The sequence below is a fragment of the Trichosurus vulpecula genome, chromosome 1 (genome assembly GCF_011100635.1).
Source record: "Trichosurus vulpecula isolate mTriVul1 chromosome 1, mTriVul1.pri, whole genome shotgun sequence".
NCBI lineage: Eukaryota > Metazoa > Chordata > Mammalia > Diprotodontia > Phalangeridae > Trichosurus > Trichosurus vulpecula.
Window position 1 is genome coordinate 67,235,579 of NC_050573.1, and position 23,344 is coordinate 67,258,922.

The following is a 23,344-nucleotide window of genomic DNA, read 5'->3' on the forward strand; positions in this document are numbered from 1 at the left end:
AGTAAGTATATGCCAGTAATCTCATCAAGCTTGGGGTTCATCACCTAGGAGTCACAAACTTGTTTTTAAACTATTTTGAAAACTGCAATTCGATATAATTGGTTTCCTTTATAACCTTATGTAACTATGTAGTGCAGTGGATAGAGTGCTGGGCCTGAAATCAAGAAGCTTCGAGTTCGGATCCAGCCTCGGCTAGTCACTAGTTATGTGACCCTGGACGAATCACTCAACCTCTCCGTCTGCTTCAGTTTCCTCACCAAAAAAGGGGGATCAAAACAGCAGCCACTGCCCAGAGTTGTTGGAAAGATCAAATAAGATAATACTTGAAAAGGCTTAGTATAGTGCCTAGCACATAGTAGGTGCTAAATTTTATGTTTCCTGTATCGAATTGCTTGTCTTCTCAATAAGAGGGGGTGGGGAGAAGGGAGGGAGAGAATTTGGAACTCAAAGTTTTAAAAATGAATGTTAAAAATTGTTTTTTTAACATGTAACTGGGGAAAAATAAAATACTAAATGAAAAGAATTTTTTGGTTTCCTTCTTTCCTTATTTCATGCATTTATAAACGTGATTCGGAGAAAGGGGATCTGTAGGCTTTCTCTGAGTGACTGCCCAAGGGGTGAAGGACACATAGATAGGTGAGGGATCCCTGCTCTAACTGAACTCCTTAGTATGGGTATTCCCTTCATTGTACGGAACACAGGCCGTCCATGCCTGACATAGATATTACAAATATTACTAGTCCTACTTTTCAGGCTGGATATTGAGGTTCGGGTAGGTGACTTGCCCAAGTTCTGATAATGAGTGAGCGACAGAATAAGGATTTGAACCCAGGTTTCTCTTGATTCCAAGCCTACCACTATTTCCTGAAAAGCAACATGGTACAGTGGAGAGTGCTGGTGTTTGAATGTCAGTAAGCCAGAGTTTAGAGAGCATTTCACAAACACCATCTCATTTGATTCTCATAACAACCCTTGGAAGTAGGTGCCATTTTTCTCCCCATTTTACAGACAACAAAACCGAGGCAGAAGTTAAGTGACTTACCCAAAGTCACACAGCTAATTTCCCAACTCCAGCATTAGCGTTCTATCCACCACTGGGAACTAATTGTCTCACAGGCTTTGCCACGACTAAGGCTGGGGCCAGGAGCTTCCATCTCCAGGAGGAAGTCACACAATGACTTTGGACGAGTTGTGTGATCTCTGTGGGCCTCAGAGGTCTCATTTGTAAAAGGAAGAGGGCTGGACTAGATAAACTCCGAGGACCCTTCCAGCTCTAACCTTCTCAGGATCCTCCATGCTCACATCAGTAGCTAGTAATTGGAGGGCCCAGGGGAAGCAGCATGAAGATGCTCTTGAATCAACTTTTAAAGACCAAATCAGTTAAGTGGGAGAAGAGACCTTGGAATTTAGGACACAGAGACCCTAGAACACCACTCTGTGTTGAAGGGAAAGAGACCTTAGGATATCCCCAGGATATTATCTCTGAGTCTTGTACTGGGGCAGGGGTGAGGGAGAGGCAGAGAAGACAGCTGGGGAGTGAGGAGGGAGCGGGCAGGGCTGAGCTACTGACTCATTCACCTGGGATGAAGAGGATGGGCAGAAGATGCTCCCATAGATGACTCCCATCCTTAACTAATTATTATTGATAACTAGGGGCTAAAATTAGTTATATCTACCCATACGAGTGCTATGAGCACTCATTTTAGTGTCCTGCCCTCACTGGGGTTCACCTCACTTTTGGAGAGGGTTTAATGTTCCCAAAATACTTACTTCCAAAATGTTTTCACATAGATTATCTGATTTTTAAATCAAAGAATGTCAGATCTGGAAGGGACCTTAGACCATTTCTTCATTTTACAGACGAGGAAATTGAGAGGAGGCATGCATGATTTAGCCAAGGTCACCCACTGAATCAGTGGCAAAATTGGGGCAGAATCTGAGTTTCTTTGGTCATTGAGATATGATATCCCTTTCTCTCCTTCCAGAATTCAGATGCATCAACAAGCTGTTGGGGACGAACTGGGTACCATCCCCAAAGGTACTAGGGCTGAGAGACTATTAGATAGAAGGGCCCTGGGCCAGTGGGGGAAATTCTGAGGGTCTCATGGTCAAAGATTTCCCTGGTAAGGCAGAGCTGGGCTATAGTGCTAAGCCTAGAGTCAGGAAGACTAGAGCACAAATTCTTCCTCAGACACTATCCATGTGACACTAGACACGTCTCTTATTCCTAGTTTTTTTATATGTAAAAAGAGGAGGTTGAATTTAACAGTCTCTAAGGCATCTAGCTCTAAATCGATTTCATAGGATCATTGAAATATCTATGGGGACAGGGTTACTCTCTCTGAGCTTTCCTTACCCACCTTTCTCTTTATTACTGTCCTGAGAGCCAACCCTGCCTGAAGCCTCTATCCCTTGGATTCATGGGACCAGGCTAGGAATGTCTAGGACTTTCCCCTTTACAAAGACGCTCCCATCCTGGGTTCCACCCCCATATTTTGCAGACTATCTCATATAGAGGAACAGAGTTGTACATAGGGATGAGAGCTGATTCTTGGCTTCTGTAAAGTGGAGTAAGATTCTTTTTCAGCTCAGAAGAAACTCCAGACTGCTCGTCTCCATGTCAGTATTGTCCTACTCTTCACAGAAAGGTTATCCTATGAATAAATGGATTTGTCCTGTGAAGTTTGGATTTAGTCAGAAGACCTAGAGGGCTGCATATGGCTTCGAGGCTGCAGGTTCCCCACCCCTGGTCTAGATCATTCCTCGACAGAGGGGCAGGAGGTGATGCTTAGGAGGCTTTCAGACCAGTACCAGGGACAGGGAAGATGCTGAGGATAAGTGAGTGGAATTAGAGGTCGACGCACAGGCAATGCCCCTCTGAGCTGCTGGCAGGATGGGTTGGAAGCCACGTTTGTCTCCTCACTGGCTAACACAGTAATGAGCAGCCAGACAGATGCCACCAGTAGAGAAGTCTGCCAAGGAGCAGGACCATCAACACCAGCTGGAGAGGAGCCATATGAAGGTTCCAAGTCAGGGCTATTGTGGCTCCATAACCTCATGAGAAGTAAGAAGGAAAAATGCCATCTTTTGGATGATAGGTCCCCAGGGCCCATTGATGAGGCCATGTGGTAGAGCAGAAAGGGGTCTCAGAGATAATCTCATTTTACAGATGACTAAAATTGAGGCCCTGAGAGGCTAAGTGGCTTGTTAGCCAGCTAGGTGGCACAGAGGATAGAGTGCTGGGCATAGAGCATTGAGTTCAAATCTGGCCTTAAATACTTAATAGCTGTGTGGTCCTGGGCAACTCACTCTACTGCTGTCTGCCTCAGTTTCCTCACCTGTAAAATGGGTATTATAAAATAGCATCTGCCTCCCAAGGTTGTTGTAAGGATAAAATGAGATAATATTTGTAGAGCACTTAGCCCAGTGCCTGGTGTTAAATAAGTGCTATATAAATATTAGCTATTATCATTATTATTAAATAGGAAGCAGAATTTAAACCAAGACCCTCTGGGTCTAAACACAGTGTTTGATCATAGGCCTAGCAATCAGGTGAACCTGGTTTTGAATCTAATCCCTTCTCTTCTCTGGGTCTATATTTTCATTTCTGTGAAAGGAAGGGATAAGATTAGATAAGCTCTTAATTTCTTTCTAGCTTTGACGTTCTTTGAAGTACTCTGAGCTCCATGCCTCTTCTGCCGTTGTGTCTTTATCCGCACTATTCCTTATACTCCGTCCCCTTTAGGTGCTTAACGCCTATCTGTCCTTTAAAGCCAAACTGAAATGCCACCTCCTCCATGAAGCCTCCCCTGATGCTTCTGGTCAGTAATGACCTTCTCACTCAGATCTTAAGTACTTTCCATCTCTCTCGTTAACTTATCACTTGATATATAAATTATTACATATTTTTTAAAAATTATCATTTACTTTATAGCTATCTGCGTGGATGTCACCCTTCTACTCGACCATAAGCTCCAAGAGGGCAGGGACCAGGTTTTAGCTAAACTATTTATCTCCACCAACATTCAATACAGGTCTCTGTGTTGGAAATACATTAATTATGTGTTGAATTAATAAGACCATTCCTGCTCTTTACCCTTTCCTTATGCATACCCTGTCCTGGCAGTAACCAATCATAGTAGGCTTGTTGCAACCTGGTAGGCTAGGTGTTTCCTCCCCCAGCCCCCCCAACACCATTTCCACCCCTTTTCTCTCCTCCAAGCCCTCAGAGACTTTCACTGGAGGGGTCTATCAGGTGCATGACAGTGTTAATGAGGACATGTGCAAGTTTGAATAGATTTGCATAAGTATATTCTCTGGCAGCTTCAGAGGCCTCACAGGGTCATTTCTTTCCCTCCCTGAAGCTGGGCAGGTCTGAGCATTTCTGTCTCCCACCCTCCCAGGAGAGGGAGGGTAAGAGTCTGATTAGGAGGAAAATTAGGCAGGAGAGTAGAGAATATTGAGGGATAGCTTCCCATATTTCCTTTTAAATTTTGGGTATTACTATGTTGGTCCTGATAAAGGCCACCCCTTGTCCCCAAAGCTGATTTGTATAAAGCCTGAATGAAGCTAGAATCAAGCTGAGTTTTATTCATTTCAATCAACAAAACCCCCATCTTTATATGAATAGAAAGAATTGTTAATACATGTACAAGATACTATATTAAATTTTCAAAGTAAATCCAACCTGGGGGCATGGTCATTTTGTGTAATTTTTTTTCAGTATATGCCTGTTAGAAATGCAGCCTATATTTAGAAGCAGCCTATTTTCTTGCCAATGTAGCATTTCTAGCATTTTCTTTCTTTCTTTGTAAATCAATATCTATGTCTAAACTCTATGATGAAGCAAAGAGATGGGATGGTGGTAGCTACAGGCAACCGACAAGGGCAGTATTTGGATATGGGATTTAGGGCCTCAGGAATAAGCTGCCTGAGAACAGGCCTGGGAACTCATTGGGAAGGAGGTCCCCACCACAAGTTAGTAAGTCTAGACATAGCACAAGGGGGACCTTTGTGGGCTGGGAGAGGGAAGTCAAGTCAAAAAGCATTTATTAAGTGCTAAGGACTTATTATAAGGATTTATTATATGTGCTAAGGACTATGCTAAGCACTAGGGATGCAGAGGAAGGAAAAAGCAGTTCCTTTTCTCAAGGAGCTCACAGTTTAATGAGGGAAGCAACCTGCAAATAAGGAATAAACAGGATCTGTGTAAGCCAGAACTTGGGGTAAAATTCGAAATCATATCATGGAATTGGAGAAGGTACACAGGCAGCAATGGAGGTCTTTAACTCAGGCAAACAAATGGTTAGAGACTCTCTAAAGTGGACAGCGGGATTCAGACTAGATCTACAAAGACTCCTGGGCCTTACCCAGCCCACAGTCAGATCCTAGACTTGTGACCCAAGGAAGAAAAGAATGCCACAGGAAGGAAGAGAGCAGACAGAGAGTCTCAGAGGATGGGCAAAGATTCCCCACCCCTTTCTGCCCTTGGTTCTTCCCCATTTCCCCAGGTACCAACTTACCCTGCCCCCAGGCCCAGAGCAGTAACAGCTGGAGCAGCAGGCTGCGGGCAGCCCAGAAAGACGGGCTCCCCATCCTGAACCTGGAATAAAAAGGAGGAGGAGAGAGGAGGAAAGATGAGCTTTCTCTCAATCTCAGCTCCTGGTTAGTAACCTTCCAGCAATAGGCTGGCTGGGGCAGCTGGATCTGAGCCTTCTCCTAGCAAAATGAGGCCAGGAGAAGGCCTACTGTGGAGGCCAAGTGGACTCTTCCGGACTAAGGTACAGCCCTATGGACTCAGTGTCCTTTCACAACATCCCAAAGTGACCTTCCTCTCCCTATGCAGTCCCAGAGCATCTGGACAACTTTGTCCAATTCCTCTCTATGGAGGGGATTTTATATTACAATGCATCCAGGTCCATTTTCTCCCCTTTCCCAATACAACACAAGGAATAATTTCCATATCCCATCCCCAGAATCCTCAGGGCTCTGTCCCACTCCCAAACTAAACACATAACAAGAGTGATTCCTGAAGGCTTAGCCCACTTTCTCCACATACAGGGGTCCCTGAGTCCCTCCATATACATAGCAGTGTCCTCCCAACTAGGGCACAGCACCACCCTCTTGTCTCCACAACGGAACCCCCAAGGCCGAGACTACTTACATACAATGTTCCCAAGGTCCAACGATATGCCCAACTATTCTGTAAGAAGAAAGTGGCAATCCACTCCATCTCCTCTACCCTCATCATCTCAATAAACTGTATTTCAAGCAAGCTGGCTCCGGAAGGTACTGTCAAGGTCAGTGCTGTGTATGCACCTCTCTAAGATAATGAGCAACAATCCATCTCCAGGGCAATGAGGAGCACCGTTTCCACTCTCCCCCTACAACCATTATCTGCCTTGAAATGTCTCTCTTTCCATCCCTAACCCACCAAATACCTTGTCTAATCTTCTAGGTCTCTTTCTTTCTGGGTCTCTCTCTCTTATTTTGTTTCCAGGTCTGTCTAGCTTTCTTGACCTCTCTCTGTCTCAGTCTCTCTGTGTTTCTTATAGGCTCCATACCTTTCCTGCTCTCTTTTCTTCTTTCTTGTGTCTCTATGGATCTATTTTTTTTGGCTTCCTGACTCTGCCATTCAATGCCATCCTGCACCCTAGTTTCCTCATGGCACAACCTAAGTCCTCTGGGGTTGAGGGGATGTCAAGAAAACTTTTGTTGACCTAGACCAGAAATCCTACATGAAATCTTCTCCACAACCCAGATCCCACTTGCCCAGAGTAATAGACAGACAGGGCCTATGCTCTGCCCTAAAATTAATGATCACTCTAGGGTTTTTGCTAATCCTTTTGAGATGGTGAATCAGTCCAATTTTAAAAGTGAATGTGCTTCCTCTCCCGACTCTTTTGAAGAGATGGGGGAGGAGGTCCACAAGTGTGGACTATTGCATGTGTTTTCAGGTTTTTTGAAATGTATTGACAGGTTTTGGTGATGTTTTTCTCTTTTTAATTTTTTTCTTCTAAAAATTATTATTTGTTATGTGGAATGGATCATAAGGAGGAAAAGGAACACAGGAGAAATTTTAGGCAATGTAAAAACCAAAGATTTACATAAAAACTTATTGTTTTAAAAAGAGTGGCTACAGACTTCCTGGAAGAGGTGGGCCCTGGGGAAAGTCATGACATCCTCCCTACAGCCAGAAAGTCATTTTTCTACCCCCTCTCAACTACCTCTCTGACTCTTGAAGATTTCCCATATCCAGGGTCCCAGTTTTGGAGGCAAGGACCTCTGAAAATTTCCCCCTTTTTGTTGTTCAGTTGTTTCAGTCATGTCTGATTCTTTGCAATCTCATTTGCGGTTTTCTTGGCAAAGATAAAGGAGTGATTTTCTCATTTCCTTCTCTAGTTTGTTTTAAAGATGAGGAAACTGAGGCAAACAAGATTAAGTGATTTTCCCAGGGTCAAACAACTAGTAAGTACCTGAGGTCAGATTTGAACTCAGGTCTTCCTTACTCCAGGTCTGGTACTCTATCTACTATGCCACCTAGCTGACCCCAAAATTCTCCCTACCAGCCCTCAAAGAAGGCTGCACCATGTCCCAGACAGCCCATCCAGGAGATGGATGGTACCAGTCCTAGCCCCAGCCCTAGCTGGCTGCAGCCTTTGATTCATCAGGGCCCTATAGAGGATGTGGCCAACAAAAACACTGGTTGGGAAGAGGGAGACTGGCTTAGTGGGGGATAAGCAAGGACCATGGAAGTGTAGAGAGAGCCATAAGGAAACTAATTCAGCTCCAGACTCAGAGATGTCTAATCCTAGAAAGGGGTTAGACAGGATGGTAGAATGGAAAAAAACTATAGGGGTGGGGATCAGGAGGCCTGAGCTCTTGCTCATTCTCTCCCATTAACTCCCTGTGTGACCTTGGGTCAATGCCTCACTGTGCTCCTGGATCTCAATTCCCTCATTTCTAAAATGAAGTCATTGGATTAAGAGGTTTTCAACTTGGAGTCCGTGCTCTTGAAAAAAATTTGATAATTGGATTTCACTATAATTGTTTCCTTTGTAATTCTATGTATTTCATTTTACACACTTAAAAATATTATTCTGAGAAGAGGCTTCACCATAGCAAAGGGGTCCATGACATTAAAGGGTTCTAGAGTCCCTGGACTAGTTTTGGTCTCCAAGATCCCTTCAAGCACCAGTGTTCCATGTTCTAAGGTCCTTTCCAGCTCTCATAGAATTTCAGAGCTGGAAGGGGCCTCAAAGGTGACTCAGTCCAATCTATATTGAAACCCTTTGTACACAGTTCCAATAAGTGATCAGTCTCTAACCGAAGACCTCTCCTGATGGGGAACAGATTGCTTCCTGAGGCAAACCATTACATTTTTTGGATACCTCTAATTGTTAGGAAGATTTTCCTTGCACACAGAGCCAAACCTATGTCTTGGCTACTTTTCCCCATTGTTCTTAGTTCGGCCCTCTAGCAACAAGCAGAAGGAGTCTAATTTCTCTTCCACAAAACAAGCTTTAAAATACTTGAAGACATTTATCATGTCCTCTCTAAGCCTCTTATTCAGGCTAAAAATTCATGGTTCCTTCCACCAATCCTCATCTAAGCAAAATCTCTTGTTATCTTACTGTCCTAGTCATCTTCCTCTGGATGGATGCATGCCAATTTGTCAGGGTATCGCCAAAAAAGATATGCCCAGAATGGTGCTGGGTGGTGCCATGGTTAGGTAGAGCAGCAAACCTGGAGGCAAGAAGACCCAAGTTCAAACCCTGCCTCAGACACTTACTAGCTGTGAGACACTGGGCAAGTTATTTAAACTCTCTCAGCCTCAGTTTCCTCATCTGTCAAAATGGGGATAAAAATAATAGCACCCACTTTTCAGGGTTATTGTGAAGGATCAAATAATGCAACATGTAAATTATGTCGCTAACCTTAAAGCTTCATATAAATGTTAATGATTGTTGTTCTTATTGAATTCAAGTCTCCAGATGTGGTCTGATCAGGGTAGAGTCCAGCAAGGCTATCACTACCCCTCTCTGGACCTTCCCCACTCCATGTCCTTCCCACCCCCCACAAGTTCCTGGAGGGCAGGGTAGGGTAGTGGAAAGAGCTCAGTTTGGTATCAGAGGGTCTGCATTCCAGGCCCAGCTCTGTTTCTCTCTAGCATCACAACCTTGGCCAAGTTACTTCCTTTGTTGGGTCCTAGTTCCTCCTAACACTCAAATTACCTGCCTCATGGGATCATTTTAAGGAAAGCACTTTGTAAAGCTGAAAGAGCCAGAGAAATGTTTTACTATTGTTGCCCATCTTTGTATCTGCTCCAGTGATGAGTATAGCAAGCTACCTAGAGTGAGGACTTAGCAAATATCTGCTGATGAACAAATGAATTGTTGTATGATTCTATTGTTCCATCTTTCTAAGGTTCTATTCCATGAATCCAAGATTCTAGGATTCTATTCCAGGGTTTCTCGAATGACAAAAGGAAGAAATGTCTCATAGGATAAAGAGAATTTCCCCAACTTATGATAGCAGGCAACACCAAGGGTTTGTAATCCTCCCTTCTCTATCCATACCTTGATCCCCAGGGAGCCTGCTTTCTGGTATCCATTTAATTAACAAGGGACCAGCCACCCTCGACAGCTGCTTCTGCTGTCTAAACTATCTGCCTCAGCTAGGGACCTATCCTGGATTACATTCTGGCCTTAAATATCCAGGAGGTCAAAGTGGCTCAACAAGAATTAAAAAAGCATCAGATTGAAAGTCATAAGATCTGGATTCTGGTCTCTGCTTTGCCATTGAATCTCGGGCAAATCATGTTTCCTCTCTATGCCTCCATTTATTCAGATCTCAAATAGGGGTATGGGGTTAGATTAGATGACCTCTCAGAGCTAGCTCTGATATTCTAGGTTCTAAGTTCTCACAGCCCTTCTAGCTCTGACATTCTTGTTTCTAAGGACGCTTCCTGTTCAGGTCTTTCAATTTAGACTCTCATAAAAGCCCAAAGCATATCAGCTTTGGGGTGGATGATATAGTCAGATTATAGGGTCATATACTTGTAATTGGTGAGCTGAAACCTCTCTTGGGAACTCCACTTGGGAACTCCTGGATCCTCACTTCTGAGGCTTCCCCCTGTTTATTACAAGCTTGCAGAATTTTACATGGATAGAAGGGCAAATTATAATTAGCCTCCCCATCCTTCACATCCTAGAGAGGGCCCTTGAGATTGCCCTGGGTATAGGAGAAGGGAGGGTGCTCTGAATGTGAGGTAGGAGGGGTTGGCATAGTGGGTGGAAATGGGTTGAGTGAGAGGGAATTACCAAAAAAAGCCAAAGTCGAAAAACGTCAGTCAACATTGGCTCAGACCCAGTAGTGGATAGAGTACTAGTCTTGGAATCAGGAAAGCCTACTATGTGACCAAGAAAGTCACTTTACCTCTCTTAGCCTCAGTTTCCTCATCTGTAAAATGAAATTTTTGGACTCAATGACCTCTGAGGTCCCTTCCAGCTTGAAATCTATGATTTAAGTCATATGTACATGATCCTTTGATTCCTCCCTTGAAGTTGGAAACAAGACCTGAGACTGGCCTCGCTTCCCCTGTCTGACAACAAGTAAAGAGACACTGGGGAGGAGGCAGGATGGAGGAGCAGAGTTATAGTTTGAAGGAGGAAGTGCATGGCTTTCAGGGCTGGGTAGGCCACCCAACAGTGTGGAAGGACTTTCTTCAGGTCTTGTAGCTATGACCCTAACATCACATCACTGCATGGCTCCCGATGGGGAAGGCTAGAGTCCTGCCTAAACAGAAGAACACTGTCCATGGTGCTGAGGGAACACCTGATGATAGGAAGTCCTCTTTGCTTTCCCTTCATTTGAAAGGAACTTGTGAGCTGTGATCCTAACATAAGAAGCCATCCAGGAACTCCCTGACCCTTGGTATCAATGGCATGGGTTATAAGTAAAAGGTCAAGGCCTCAGTATACAAGTCTTTAAAAATAAGGATAAGGAATCCAGACTTCAGTAGGCAGGGTAGAATTTGCTTTTATCAGAGTCATGCTTTACAAAACTGAATTTTACAGGTCTCAGCTTCCTCTTCTAAAAAATCACTGGGGTGAACTAGAGGCATCAAAGGTTCCTCCCAGCTCTGAAATCCTGTGTTCTAAGGTCCTTTTCCAATCTAACATTCTGTGCTCTAAGATTCCTCCCAGCTCTGACATTTTATGTTCTAAGATTCTAGGATAAATCTGGTTACTTCTGCAGAGTTGTTGGGTTGGGAGAGAGATCAATGAGGAACTACAGTGGTTCTCTGTTGCTCACAGCAGTGATTCCCAACCTGTGATCAGGGGAGTTTTTGCAGGAGCTCCCTGAATCCAAATCCAAATCCATAAATAAGCAAATCTACCTTCTATAAGCTGGATAATGTCTCACAGAAATATGTGTTGCTATTTTCCAAAAGCATGTAGATGCTTTTTAAACAAAATATAAATTCATTTAAAAGTATTACAGCATCAGAAGCAGGTTTGACCCTACTTTGTATTTTCTCAATCAACAGACACTAAAACTGCAGCTGCTATTGTGTTAGAAGCATGCAGAAAAGAAAGGAAAAAATGCTGACATTAAAAAAGGATCCTCATACTCAAAAGGTTTTAAATGGATGATATGCAATTCCTTTAGCCTGGAAGTCCAAGGATCTGAACAGTCTTCGACCCCCAATATACACCCATCTACCTATCCTACCTCTAGTATATGTCTTCAGTTCTCATGCGATTGTAGGCTTATAGATCTAGAATTGGAAGGCAACTCAGGGGACTTCTAGTCTAACCCCTTCATTTTATAGATAAGGAAAAAAGGCCTGCAGAGTTGTAGTGATTTGTTCGTGGTCACACAGGTAGTAAGCATTAGAAATAAGGTTTGAATCTGGGATCCCTGACTCCAGAGCTAGGTGCTTTTTAACTTCTGAGTGGGAGCTGGACATTCTGACATGGGTGCCTGCAGTGCCAACAGGCCCTAATCCAGGCTCCGGACTACACTACTGTTAACCTATGAGCATCCCACTGGATAGTGTGTTCTCTTTGTCTTCCCCCTGGATCTTAACAAGGGGCTGCTCAGCCCTTGACTCCACTTGGAACCAAATCATACCCCTCTCCCAATCTAAAATGAAGTGGACTTTGCTTTAGGGAAATGCAACAACAAGAGTTAGGATTTTGCCAGACAAGTGGTCATGATGAGAGTTGGGAAAGGTGTTCACCTTACAGAAAGATTCCCCATAGGTTTCTTTAATCCCCATTTAAAATGAAAATCAATTTGCAAAATCCATTTTGCTCAGGGCCAGGGGCAGGCAGGCAATGAGTCAGGTTGTTGATGACTGATGGGGGTGTAGGATGGGGTCTCCCTCTAGTGCTAATAAATACTGGCATCCAGTATGTTCTAACCTCATCTCTCTCTCTCTCTCTCTCTCTCTCTCTCTCTCTCTCTCTCTCTCACACACACACACACACACACACACACACACACACACAGAGCCAAACTCTCTCAGGGTCATATCCCACCTCGCTCCACCCCTAGTCACAGGCAGTCACTCAGTTGACATCATAGACACAGAATCATCCACTTAGTCATATAGTCACATTCCCACATTCTCTGGCACTACCCCCCCCCCCCCGCCCTGTACCTGCAACCAGTCACACACACACACACACACACACACACACACACACAGTGCACAAGTCACCCAAAGTCACACTCTTAAAATAACCCCTCACTCCAGAGTCCTGGTGAATTTTCACAGCTGTGAAGGGTTTTGTCATCTTATGAATAATTCATAGGCTTCATGCATATGCAAGTGGAGGCAAAGAGGGAGCTAGAGACTAGCCTCAGCTGGAACCCAGTCCAATTCTGGGCAAATGACAGTGTTGGGGGGTTGGGTGGGGGTAAGGGAGGAGGATTAGAGGATATATCCAGCTTCCTCTCTTAAACTGGGTTTCCCTGACCTCCTAATTTTGAAGGTACATATATTTGAGAGGAAGGAAGGGATTACAGTGTGGGTACCTTTGTGGGAAAACACTTATGAATGTCCATGTGTCTTTGTGTGAGAGTATGTTTTTTAATGTATTTTTGTGGAGGAGTTTGGGAAGGTGCATTTCTGTTGGTATGTATTTGTAGGTATGAATACTGCTTTCTTTGCATCTGTATTTGTGTGTGTATGTGTGTGTGTGTGTGTGTGTGTGTGTGTGTGTGAGAGAGAGAGAGAGAGAGAGAGAGAGAGAGAATGCAGGGAAGGGCTGAAACCAACTCTGGAGAGGGGTACAAGCTGTAGAGCACAGGGAAATTTAATCTTCAGGCTGGCGAATAGAGATGAGACATCCACCTCCCCAACCCCATCTGCCAAATCTCTCCCAGGTTACCATGGTCCCTTTGGAATCCACTGTATCCCAGGCTGGGCAGGTGATGGCATTAAAAAGGTCCCAGGACAAATCCTGGAGGTGGGACTGGTCACCAGCTATGGGGTGGAAACTCAGGGAGATGTTGGGGCCAAATTGGCTTCAGAAAATCCAAGGGAGCTTCCTGAAAGCTGAAAGATAAGGCCCTCAAATTCTGGGTTCTTCTTGGACACAACTGAATTACATTGTCATAACCCATGGATAATTTTCTTCACACACACATACAGAGTCACAAGCCAAGAAACACATAATTCTACACATACACACACAGAGAGATTCAGAGCTGGAAGAGATCTAAAACTGCCTTTCATTTTTACATAGGAATGTAAAGGCTCAGATGGGGAAACTGAGGCTCAAAGAGGTCATGTGACTTGCCCAAGGTCAGAAAGGCAATAAATCTAGAATTCAAACCCATTTTCTTTGATGCCAAGTCCAGGGATCTGTCTATTCCAACACAAGGAACACTACCACACATCCTAACATACAGTCACACCCCAGCAGACATATCCCCTCTCACACACAAAGACATGGCTGCAGTGTCGCGCACACACAGTCACAACCACATACACTCTTACTACGGTACCCCTCTTAACACACATGGACATACAGTCATTCCAGATATGCACTTACAGCCACGCAGAGATTAGAAGGAGGGATGGGGTGGGTGGAGGAGGTCGGGGAGGTCGGCGGTATGTCTTTAGAGAAGGGGCGGCTGCTGAAAGCTATGACCTCTTCCCTTAGACCTAGCCTCTTCCATACTCTAGAACACACTATTTTGCCTTCTTCTGCGCCCCCCCCCCATCCCATCGCCCTCCCTCGCCCAAAAGCAATGACTCGAAAAGCCAAAGCGGCAGCTGCCCAGCCTAAGGAATCCACCCCTCTAATCAAAGCCACCAGCAGGAGGCAGGCACACCACTGGGGAAGCCCCATAAGCGAACAAAGCCCATGCTCGGTCCACTCCAGGACTTCTGGCCAGGGGTACCCGGTGGAAGAGCTGGGTGGTCCAGGAAGAGGGAGGAAAGGAAAAGGAAGGGTGATGGTTGGAAGAGTCCAGGTGGAGATGCCTGAGTCCCTCGCTGGACCTTTCAGACCCTTCCTTTTCCCCTCCCTTTCTAATTGGTATTTTAGGGCTGTCCCCTGCCCCAACATCAACGCTTGCCTTCCACACACGATATGTACCAGGACACAGGATGAGAAATGGAGAGGGGGAAAGGGGGAGTAGGCGGAGGGATACATTTACACAGTCCGAGGAGTCCCTCTCACTCCCATTTCCTCTGAGGCATTCTGGACTGATTCTCCTTTTGGAAAACCTGTCCTTCCAGCTCCCAATGCCACTGCTGGAAGGGCACCCCGCTAGATGTGGCCTGAAAGGAAGGAGCTTCTAGTGCACTTCCCATTAGCTCCTCTCACACTCTCCACCTCCATCCCCAGGCAGGTTTCTTCCATGCTCCCTATCCCAGGGGTGTTTTCTCCAGGCCTTGGACCGCACAGACACAATACAGACCACCTCAAAGTTCCTCCTTTGCCTCGGTCTGGGCAGGGGAAGAACTCCTGCTCCTAACCCAGGGAGTGAAGAATCCATTGTAGGAAGCTATCCTAGTCCAGTTCCGCCACGTCTAACCGGTTCTCCTACTTACTTGACCCCAGAATCCCAGTCTCACCCCGGGGTCTCCTGAGTGTAGTCCTAACCCAAATCACCTAGGATCCTGGGTCACCTGGGTGTTGCCTTCAACCAGGGTGCTTCCCTGCCCTCCTTGTTCCCAGCTCATCATATTTGCTTCTCTCTCCTACTCTCTCTGGGGGCGATCAGCCGTGTTTCCCACTCCCTGAGTCGCTGACCCCAAACCCCTCCCTCAGTTCTTGTTCTAACAATCCCAAATTCCCAAACTCTCCTTCCTCTCCACCTTCCTACCCCAGTTAACTGGCGGGCTCCTCCATTTTCATACCGCCTTCCCCCCTCCCCAGACCCCTAAGCGCACTGACAGGGTAGTGGGGAGGAAGTGAAGACATGGCCCAAGCTCTTCTCCAGAGGGAGGCACGTCAGGGGTGCTAACGGGATGGGGATGGAGAGAGCCGGTCACAGGTCCCAGGAGTCAGTCCCCTCCAGGGACCGGTCAGTTGTCAACTCCCCTTTCCCAGAGTCCCAGGAGAAGGAGTCAGGGGTTGCAGCTGGCCCAGTTCTCCTAGAATTCCCACCTCCAACACCCCTAACCCAGCCGGGCAGAGCTAGCAGAAATCAGCCGGCGGCCAGGACGGGGCGGGCGGCGGAGCCCGAGGCTGCGTTGTCCGCCAAACGGGACGCCGGACGTTTCTCTCCTCCCCCCTGCAGTCTGCCCCCCACTCCCCGTCTCAGGCCCAGACCCGGGAAGCGCACCCACCTGCGTATGGGCTCCTCTGCTGCGCCGTCCGTGGGTCCGGCCGCCCGCGGGCCAAGGGGGCGGCGGCACCCGCTCCTAGCGCCGGCGCATCCCCGCAGCGCCTGCTAGGCGGAGCGGTGCCGGGGCTGGTAGGCGGCTCCGCATCGGGGGGAGGGAAGAGGGGAGAGAAGCGAGCCGAGGGGAGCCCTGCACAAAGCGGCCGGGGCTCCGGCTCCGGCTGCGCTCTAGCCGGGGCGCCCGCGGCTGCTGCACTGCTGCCCGCCTGTCCGCCTGCCCGGGGCCCAGATGGCTCTCAGCTAGCTCTGCACTCCCCACTCCCAGCAGGTGGCCGCGGCACTGGGGGCCTCGCGTCCCAGGGTTGTCGCCGCGGTTTCCTCGCCTTCTCCCTTTTTTATAAAGAGGATTCGGGGCTGGAGTGCGCATGCGTTGCCAGTTTTGCACGCCCCCCCCCCCTTCATGCCCCCCTCCCCATTCTAAACTCCCCCTCCTTCTGTTTTCGTTCCCCCCACTTCTCCCTCCTTGCAGTCCAGAGACTTCTCTTGGAGATTCTCTGCGAGTGATGGAGAGACTCCCCCCTTCCGCACTCCACCCCAACTGTCCATCAGGAAGGACCGAGTATGCTTCTCCACCCCTATCCCCCAATTCAATCCATTTCCCCAGTTGATCTGATGTTGGGGGTGGCCGAGGGGCTGAGATCCAAATCTGAGGCTTCCCTAGCCCAATTACTGGGGTTTGGAGGGAGGTAAAAGGACAAAGGAGGGGCAGGAGTGGTTGAGGAGGTGTGTCTACCTCAAGGCCAAGCTTGAGAAAGCTCCGAGGACTGAGCTTGAGAGTACAGGGTCCCATTCACTTTTGCTGGCCCCAAGCCCCACCGAAGGAGCTTACTCTTTCTTACCCCTTCTAAACGGATATACGTTGGTGGTATTGCATCTGTGAGTCTGTATGTAGAAATCTTGTTATTTATTAGTGCTAGAGCACGTGTGTGTGGGATATCAGCCTGTGTTTGTCAGAAAGTGTGTCGTGGGGATGTTTTGGGGGAAGAATGAAGGAAGTGTTTGTGTGTCTCCTGCCTTGGCTGGAGGAGCAGTCTGGGCTTTTTTACACAGCCACATTTACCAGTCATGTGACTGATCTTCCTACGTTACTTAACTGCTCTGGCCTCAGTTTGCTTATTTATAAAATAAGAAGGCTAGATTAAATGGTCTTCCAACTCTGATACTCCAAGGTTGCAGAGGTCTCTTTGTGGCTCTCTGTAGAAGTGTAAGTTAACAGAAGTCCAGATGTGTGTCTGGGGGTGCCTACCTTTGTTTATCTGGATCAAGAAGGGAGCTTTTAGTCCTCTCTGTTGTGAGGGAGGGTATTTGCCTGAGTGTGTGAGAATATGAGAAGCTGTGATACCTCTCCTGATCCCCTACCAGAGAGATGGTTGAGATTTCAGTCCAGGAAGAAAGAGATGACAGCCTTCTGCCTGGGTACCAACTTCCAGAGCTCCCTATTGTCCCTTTCAGCTGTGACTCTGGTTTTCCAAGGATCAAGTCACAGTCCATTTCCGCTTCCAGGATATTTCTTTTCTGTCTCTATCTTCTCCCGGTTCTCCCCCCCCCCAGCACTTGGCAGGGACACCTGGTGAGATGGGAGGACAGAAGGAGTAAGAAAAAGGTGGATGCGAGCTTAGGGGATAGGGAGGGTGAGTCTCCCAACTCTGGCCTATAAATAGCTCATTGAGCTATTTTTTCAGCATCCTTCCTCCCCCTTCTATGGCTAGACACATTCTTGTCCCTGAGCAACAAGCTGGCCTCCAGTGGGACTGCTGAAGTGCTCTGTCTTTCCTTGGGGAGGGGGTTGATCACCCATTCCTTCTGCCATAGAACTCTCTTCTGGGCTGCCTGAGGCTCCCAAATCCCTTCCCTAGAAGGGGGTGTCCCCTGACAAAAGCTGTGTTAGCCTGCCCCTCCTCCAGTTCTGCCAAACTGTTAGCCTTGGCCCCCAGCCCGATTCCCAGGCAAAGGCTTGGCGAGGGATGGAAGGCAAAGTCCCAAGGGTTCTTAAGCAAGGAATACAGGCATCATGGCTGGCTCTGCATGGGACATTGTCAGCAGGTGTCTTGGGGATCAAGTGTCTTAAGCCCCAACCTAAGCCCCGGTCCAACAAGGAGAGATTGTGGGTCTCACAGAGAAACAAAATTTGCCTCCCTGCCCCAACACATAAGGCCAATATGTTAGGAACGTTAAGGTCAATTATCCTTTTGTTCACTCCTCCCCATACCCCATTCTTAAAAGGGCTCCCTCTTTTATATCTCTCCATTGCCTTGCTTCTCCCCCTTCTTACAAATTCCCAAACACCTCAGGGACAAGCATCTACTTCACCCCTGAACTGTATTTCTAATGCTCCAGAATGAAAACATCTTTTATTGCACCTCTGTCCAGTCAGAGACTCTTTAAACTGAATTATCAAAACTCCTAGAATATCAAAAGCTCAGATTTGGAAAGGACCCCAGAGGGCATCTAATCCAGTCTGCATGGAACAAACGCTTCTCCGACATCCCCTACAAGTGGTCAGCTGCCTTTTACTTGAAGACTTCCACTGAGGAGGAACCTATCCCCTACTGGGGCAGACCATTCCCCTTTTGGTTAGCTCTAATTGTCAGGAAGTTTTTCCTTCTGCTAATCCTGAATTCTCCTCCTTTCTACTTTCAACATTTGCTTACAGTTCTATCCACTGGGGCCAAGCAGAACTGGAGAGGCAATATGGTGTAGTGGATAAGGCACTGGACTTGGAGTCAGGAAGATCTGTTTTGAATTCTGCCTCAGTCAGTTTCTAACTGTGTGACTCTGGGCAAGTCACTCAAACTGCCTGGGTCACTTGATCCTCATATATAAAATAAGGGGGCTAGATTTGCTAGCCTCTAATGTTCCTTCCAGCTCCAAGTTGATGATCCTGTATAAGTCTAAACCCTTTTCACAATGACAGTCCTTACAGTACTAGAACATAGCCATTTTCCAAGTCTCTTCTCTAGGCTAAAAATCTCAGCTCCTTCCACCAATCCTACTATGGCGGGATCTTGAGGCCCTTTTCCATCCTGATTGCCTTCCTTTGAATATGCTCCAACTAATGACTCTCCTTCCTAAGAAGTAGCTCCAAGAACTGACCGTAGTATTCCAGGCTTGGTCCAACCAGGACAAAGTACAAGGGAATTATTACCTCCCTAGGCTTCTTTTAATACAACCCAAGATTGCATTTGCTTACCTATGGGTTGCCGTATCCCATTCTCTTGATTCATATTGAGCTTGTGGTCCACTAAAACCTCCAGGTCTTGTTCAAACACACTGAATGTCTAGCTGTGCCTCATCCATTTTGTATTTGTGGAATTCTTTTTACCCTAAATCCCTATTAAATTTTTTCTTATCAGATTTGATCCAATATTCCAGGCTGTCAAGCTCTTTTTTTGGATCCTTACTCTGTCATCTAATGTGTTAGTCGTCTCTTCCAGCTTGTACCATCTGCAAATCTGATAAGCATGCCATTTATGGATACATCCAAGTCATTGATAAAAATGTTTAACAGCACAGGGCAATGCCCAGATCCCTGAGGATCTCAGAATCAACAAATATTTATTAAGCACCTACCTACTATATGCCAAGCACAGTGCTAAGCTCTGGGGATGCAAAGACAAAAAGTGAAACAGTCCTTGCGCTCAAGGATCTTACATTCTAATGAAGAGAATGACACATACATCTGTAGGTAGGGGTGTGCTGGTAGAAGTTTAACAACTGGCTTTCTGGGGGGCAAATGTATGAACAGCATACTTTTAAATTTAATCTACATTAACATTTTCTCTATCACTCTCTTAAGTCTAGACAGCCAACAAAACAATAGATCAAATCCTAATTTGTAGCATTTGCTGATTTCTGAAGTGTGACTGTTCACACTGAAAATTTAACAATTGGATCTCTCTAACATATCATTGTATATAGGTGTATTTGCTGTTCAGTTGTGTCAGACTCTATGTCTTCCTGACTTGTCCAGCACTTTTTCCACTGTATCATCCAGCTGCTTCTCTCTCTCTCTCTCTCTCTCTCTCTGTCTCTCTCTGTCTCTCTCTCCTCTCTCTCCCTCTCTGTCTCTCTCCCTCTCTCTCTCTCTCCCTCTCCTCTCTTCTCTCTCTCTTCTCTCTCTCTGTATACACACACACACACACACATATAGACACATATATGTGTGTGTCTATGTATATATATGTGTTTGTGTATATATATGTATGTATGCATACACACATACATACATACACTCTACATAAAAAAGGAGACAAAGTAACATTACAGGGAAGGCACCAGCAGCTCTCGGGGCTTGGAAACACCTTCTGAAGAAGGTTGCACTCCAGTTGAGTTTTCAAGGAAACCAGAGATTCTAAGAGCTAAGGAGGTGAGGAGAGGAAGCATTTTAGGTGTGGGGAACAGCTTTCACAAAGGCCTGGAGATAAAAGATGGAGCATCGTGTGTGGGGAACCATCTCATAGAGCAGTTATCATAGAATACGTGGAGGGAAGACTGGAAAGACAGGAAGGAGCCAGGTTGTAAAGAACATCAAATGCCATCCAGAGCAGTTTAGATCTGATCCTAGAGGTAATTAGGAGCTACTGGGGTTTGCTGAGTAGGGAGATGATATGGTCAGACTGATGATTTAGGAAAATCGCAGAGAATAAATTGAAATGGGGAGAAAATAGGAGACCATTTTCTAAGCTGACATTAAACCATTTATGGCTATTTTGTAGGTCCGTGTCAGTTCCAGTTCTATTTACTTTACTACTGGTTAGCCCACATATTTTCATCATTTCCACAAAGATATCATGAGAGCATTTGTCAAGTGCTTCGCTAAAATATAGGTAAATTATACCTATAACATCTCCCTGATCTAATAGTCTGGTAACCCTGTGAAAAGGGAGTGAAGATAGTTTGACATGACCTGGTCTTATTGAAGCCACACTGCTTTTTTATGGTCACTACTTCTTTTTTTAGTATGTTCATTAGCCATCACTTTAATAATACGCTGTAGAATTTTGCAAGGAATCAAATTCAAGTTCACTGGCCTAAAGTCTAAAGACTCTGTTTTCTTTCTTTCTGTCTCACCCCAATTGTTGCTGTTGTTTGTCCTTTGTTTTCAAATAATCTTGGCATCTTCGACATCTGACCAGGTTCTAAGTGCTCCATATCACCTGCTTCAGCTGCCTTTATGGTCATTGGAACAAATTGTTCTCATCTGCCCATTCTGTCAAGGGAAGTCTTCACATGCTCGGGGTAGACATCCCTCTAACTCATACAATGGAAGTCTCATAGGAAAAGTAGAAAGTGTTTGGGGGTTTCAGAGGAGGGAGATATTACTTTTGGCATGTGGAAGGAATATAAAGGTCTTCCTGGAAGATGATGTCAATGATAACAGTGAAGATGGTAATATCCTGAGTCGAGAAAAAAGGAAGGCACATGAAGAAAAAAACAAAAACAAAGACCAATAGTTGGGAAAAGCAAGACAGTGAAGACAATGGTACGGGAAGACAAGATTCTCATCCCGATGGTGGCAAGGTTCAAGACTGAATCCCAGTGGCCAAGCTTACAGCCAACATATTGCATGAACACCTAGCCTAGACTCTCTCCCTTCCAGTTCCCTGGACCACCCCATGGTCCTATTTCCCTCAGTCTGAATCAGGGAAGAAAGAATGAGTTGGCCTTCTGAGGTCTTAATCTAGGGAATTAGCCAATTGTCCAGAGTTTTCTAATGGCTAGAGTCAAGCAGGAATCTTGGAATGTGTAATCTACTTGCTCCTATTTTCTTCTAAGGCAGAGGGGAGACCCAGTGGTTGGAGCCCTGGGGCTAGAGTCAGGAAACCTGGGTAGGAATCCTGGCCATCAATTTTCTATGTGACTGTGGGCAAGTCCTTTCCCCTTTCAGAAACTCCCTTTCTTCATCTATAAAATGAGGGTAATAATCTTTGCGTACTGTTGACCTCACAGAGTTGTCACTTTGCAAACTGTAAGGCAGAGAAATGCAAGCTATTTTTATTATGACCTATGTATAGTAACACAGAGAGTGGCTTCCCCTTCTCCAGTACCTTGAACAATTATTAGATGTCTACCGTGTGCAGAGCCCCATGCTAGAGGTTGGGAGAGATATTAAGTTTAGATAAAATGAGGTCCTTGACTTTATAGACCCATCCTTCCTCTCTGCCTTCCCAATAGAGGAACGTGATGCACAGAAAACTCTTTTTTGGGGGGAGTAGGCCTGTGACTTCATTGAAGGAGAGAACTCTTAGTTAGGAAAATTCAGTAAGGAAACTCCTGCCACTGAGGAAGATTGCCAACTTCTCAGGAACTACCAATAAGTAGGTACAAAGCACCTACTATGAGCCAGGTTTTGTGCTAGGCCCTGGTGATATAAATACAAAGACCAAAACAGGCCTTGCTTGCAAGGAGTTTACATGCTTATAGGAGGGACAGATACATATAAAAATATACACAGCCTATGTGTGGAGTGAATAAACATAAATAAATGTAAAGCAGTTGAATATAAAGCATTTTTGGAAGGAAGTCTCTAGCACTTGGAAGAATCAGGAAAAGCTTCATGTGGAAGGTGGTATTTGAGCTGCATCTTAAAAGAACAGGAGAATTCTATGAGATGGAGGGAAGGAGAGAAGGCATTTCAGGCACAGGACACAGCCAGTGCAAAGGTGCATAGGTGGGAGATGAGGGGTATGTGTGTGTGTGTGTGTGTGTGTGTGTGTGTGTGTGTGTGTGTGTGTAACAGAGAGAAGGCCAGTTTGGCCAATTCATGGAGTGCAGTACTATATAAAATACCACATAAGGTATTGTGACTATTTATGTGTATATGTATATATATGTATATTTTAGGTTTTGCAAAGGGATATTTATTTAAAAGAAAGAACAATGACAGAAGTACAAACATTTCTCCCCAACTTACATTCAGCTTTAGGGATTGCTTGGGGCACTGAGAAGCTCAGTGACTCAGAAAACTACAATAAAAATTATACATAATACGTACACTAGAGAGTCACAAGCACCGTGCTACACGAGGGCCAAGGGAGGCAGGTCATTACTTACTGGAGTAATCAGGGAAGACTTCTTGGAGGAGTTGGTATTGGCATTCAACTTGCGCTTTAAAGGGTGGGAAAATTGAAACTGAAAAAGAGGGACTGGTCACTTAGTGAGAGGGCTAGATACCAAGCAAGTGAGCAGCCCTCTGTTCTCCACCAGTATCTTTGAGATATCAAGAGAACCCCAGGGAGTGGCTCAGCACATGGCGGCAAAGTTAGGAGAAGACATACCAGAGGGAGACTGTGATCAGCATCCTCGGAGGGAACGCTCTCGTGGATGAGATCTTACAGCTGTTGGAGTCTGGGTGTATTGGAGGAGTGCAGGAGGTGGTGGGAGAGATTGGGGCATTCCAGACACAAAGGCAGGAAAGTGGGAGAATGAAGAGAGTATGTGTGAGAGGGAAGCAAGTCATCGGGGGAAAAGG

General features: G+C 45.8%; 1 protein-coding gene across 2 annotated transcripts in view; it reads right to left on the minus strand.

Annotated features, from left to right (window-relative positions):
* NCAN (neurocan) overlaps positions 1 to 5,596 on the minus strand; it is a 58,394-nt gene extending 52,798 nt beyond the window's left edge. For both annotated transcript variants that reach the window (XM_036741196.1, XM_036741195.1), the window contains exon 1: positions 5,523 to 5,596. In XM_036741196.1, coding sequence (XP_036597091.1) covers positions 5,523 to 5,595 — 73 coding nt within the window. In that variant the 5' untranslated portion in view covers position 5,596. The remainder of the gene's footprint in view (positions 1 to 5,522) is intronic.
* Positions 5,597 to 23,344: the final 17,748 nt, after the last annotated feature.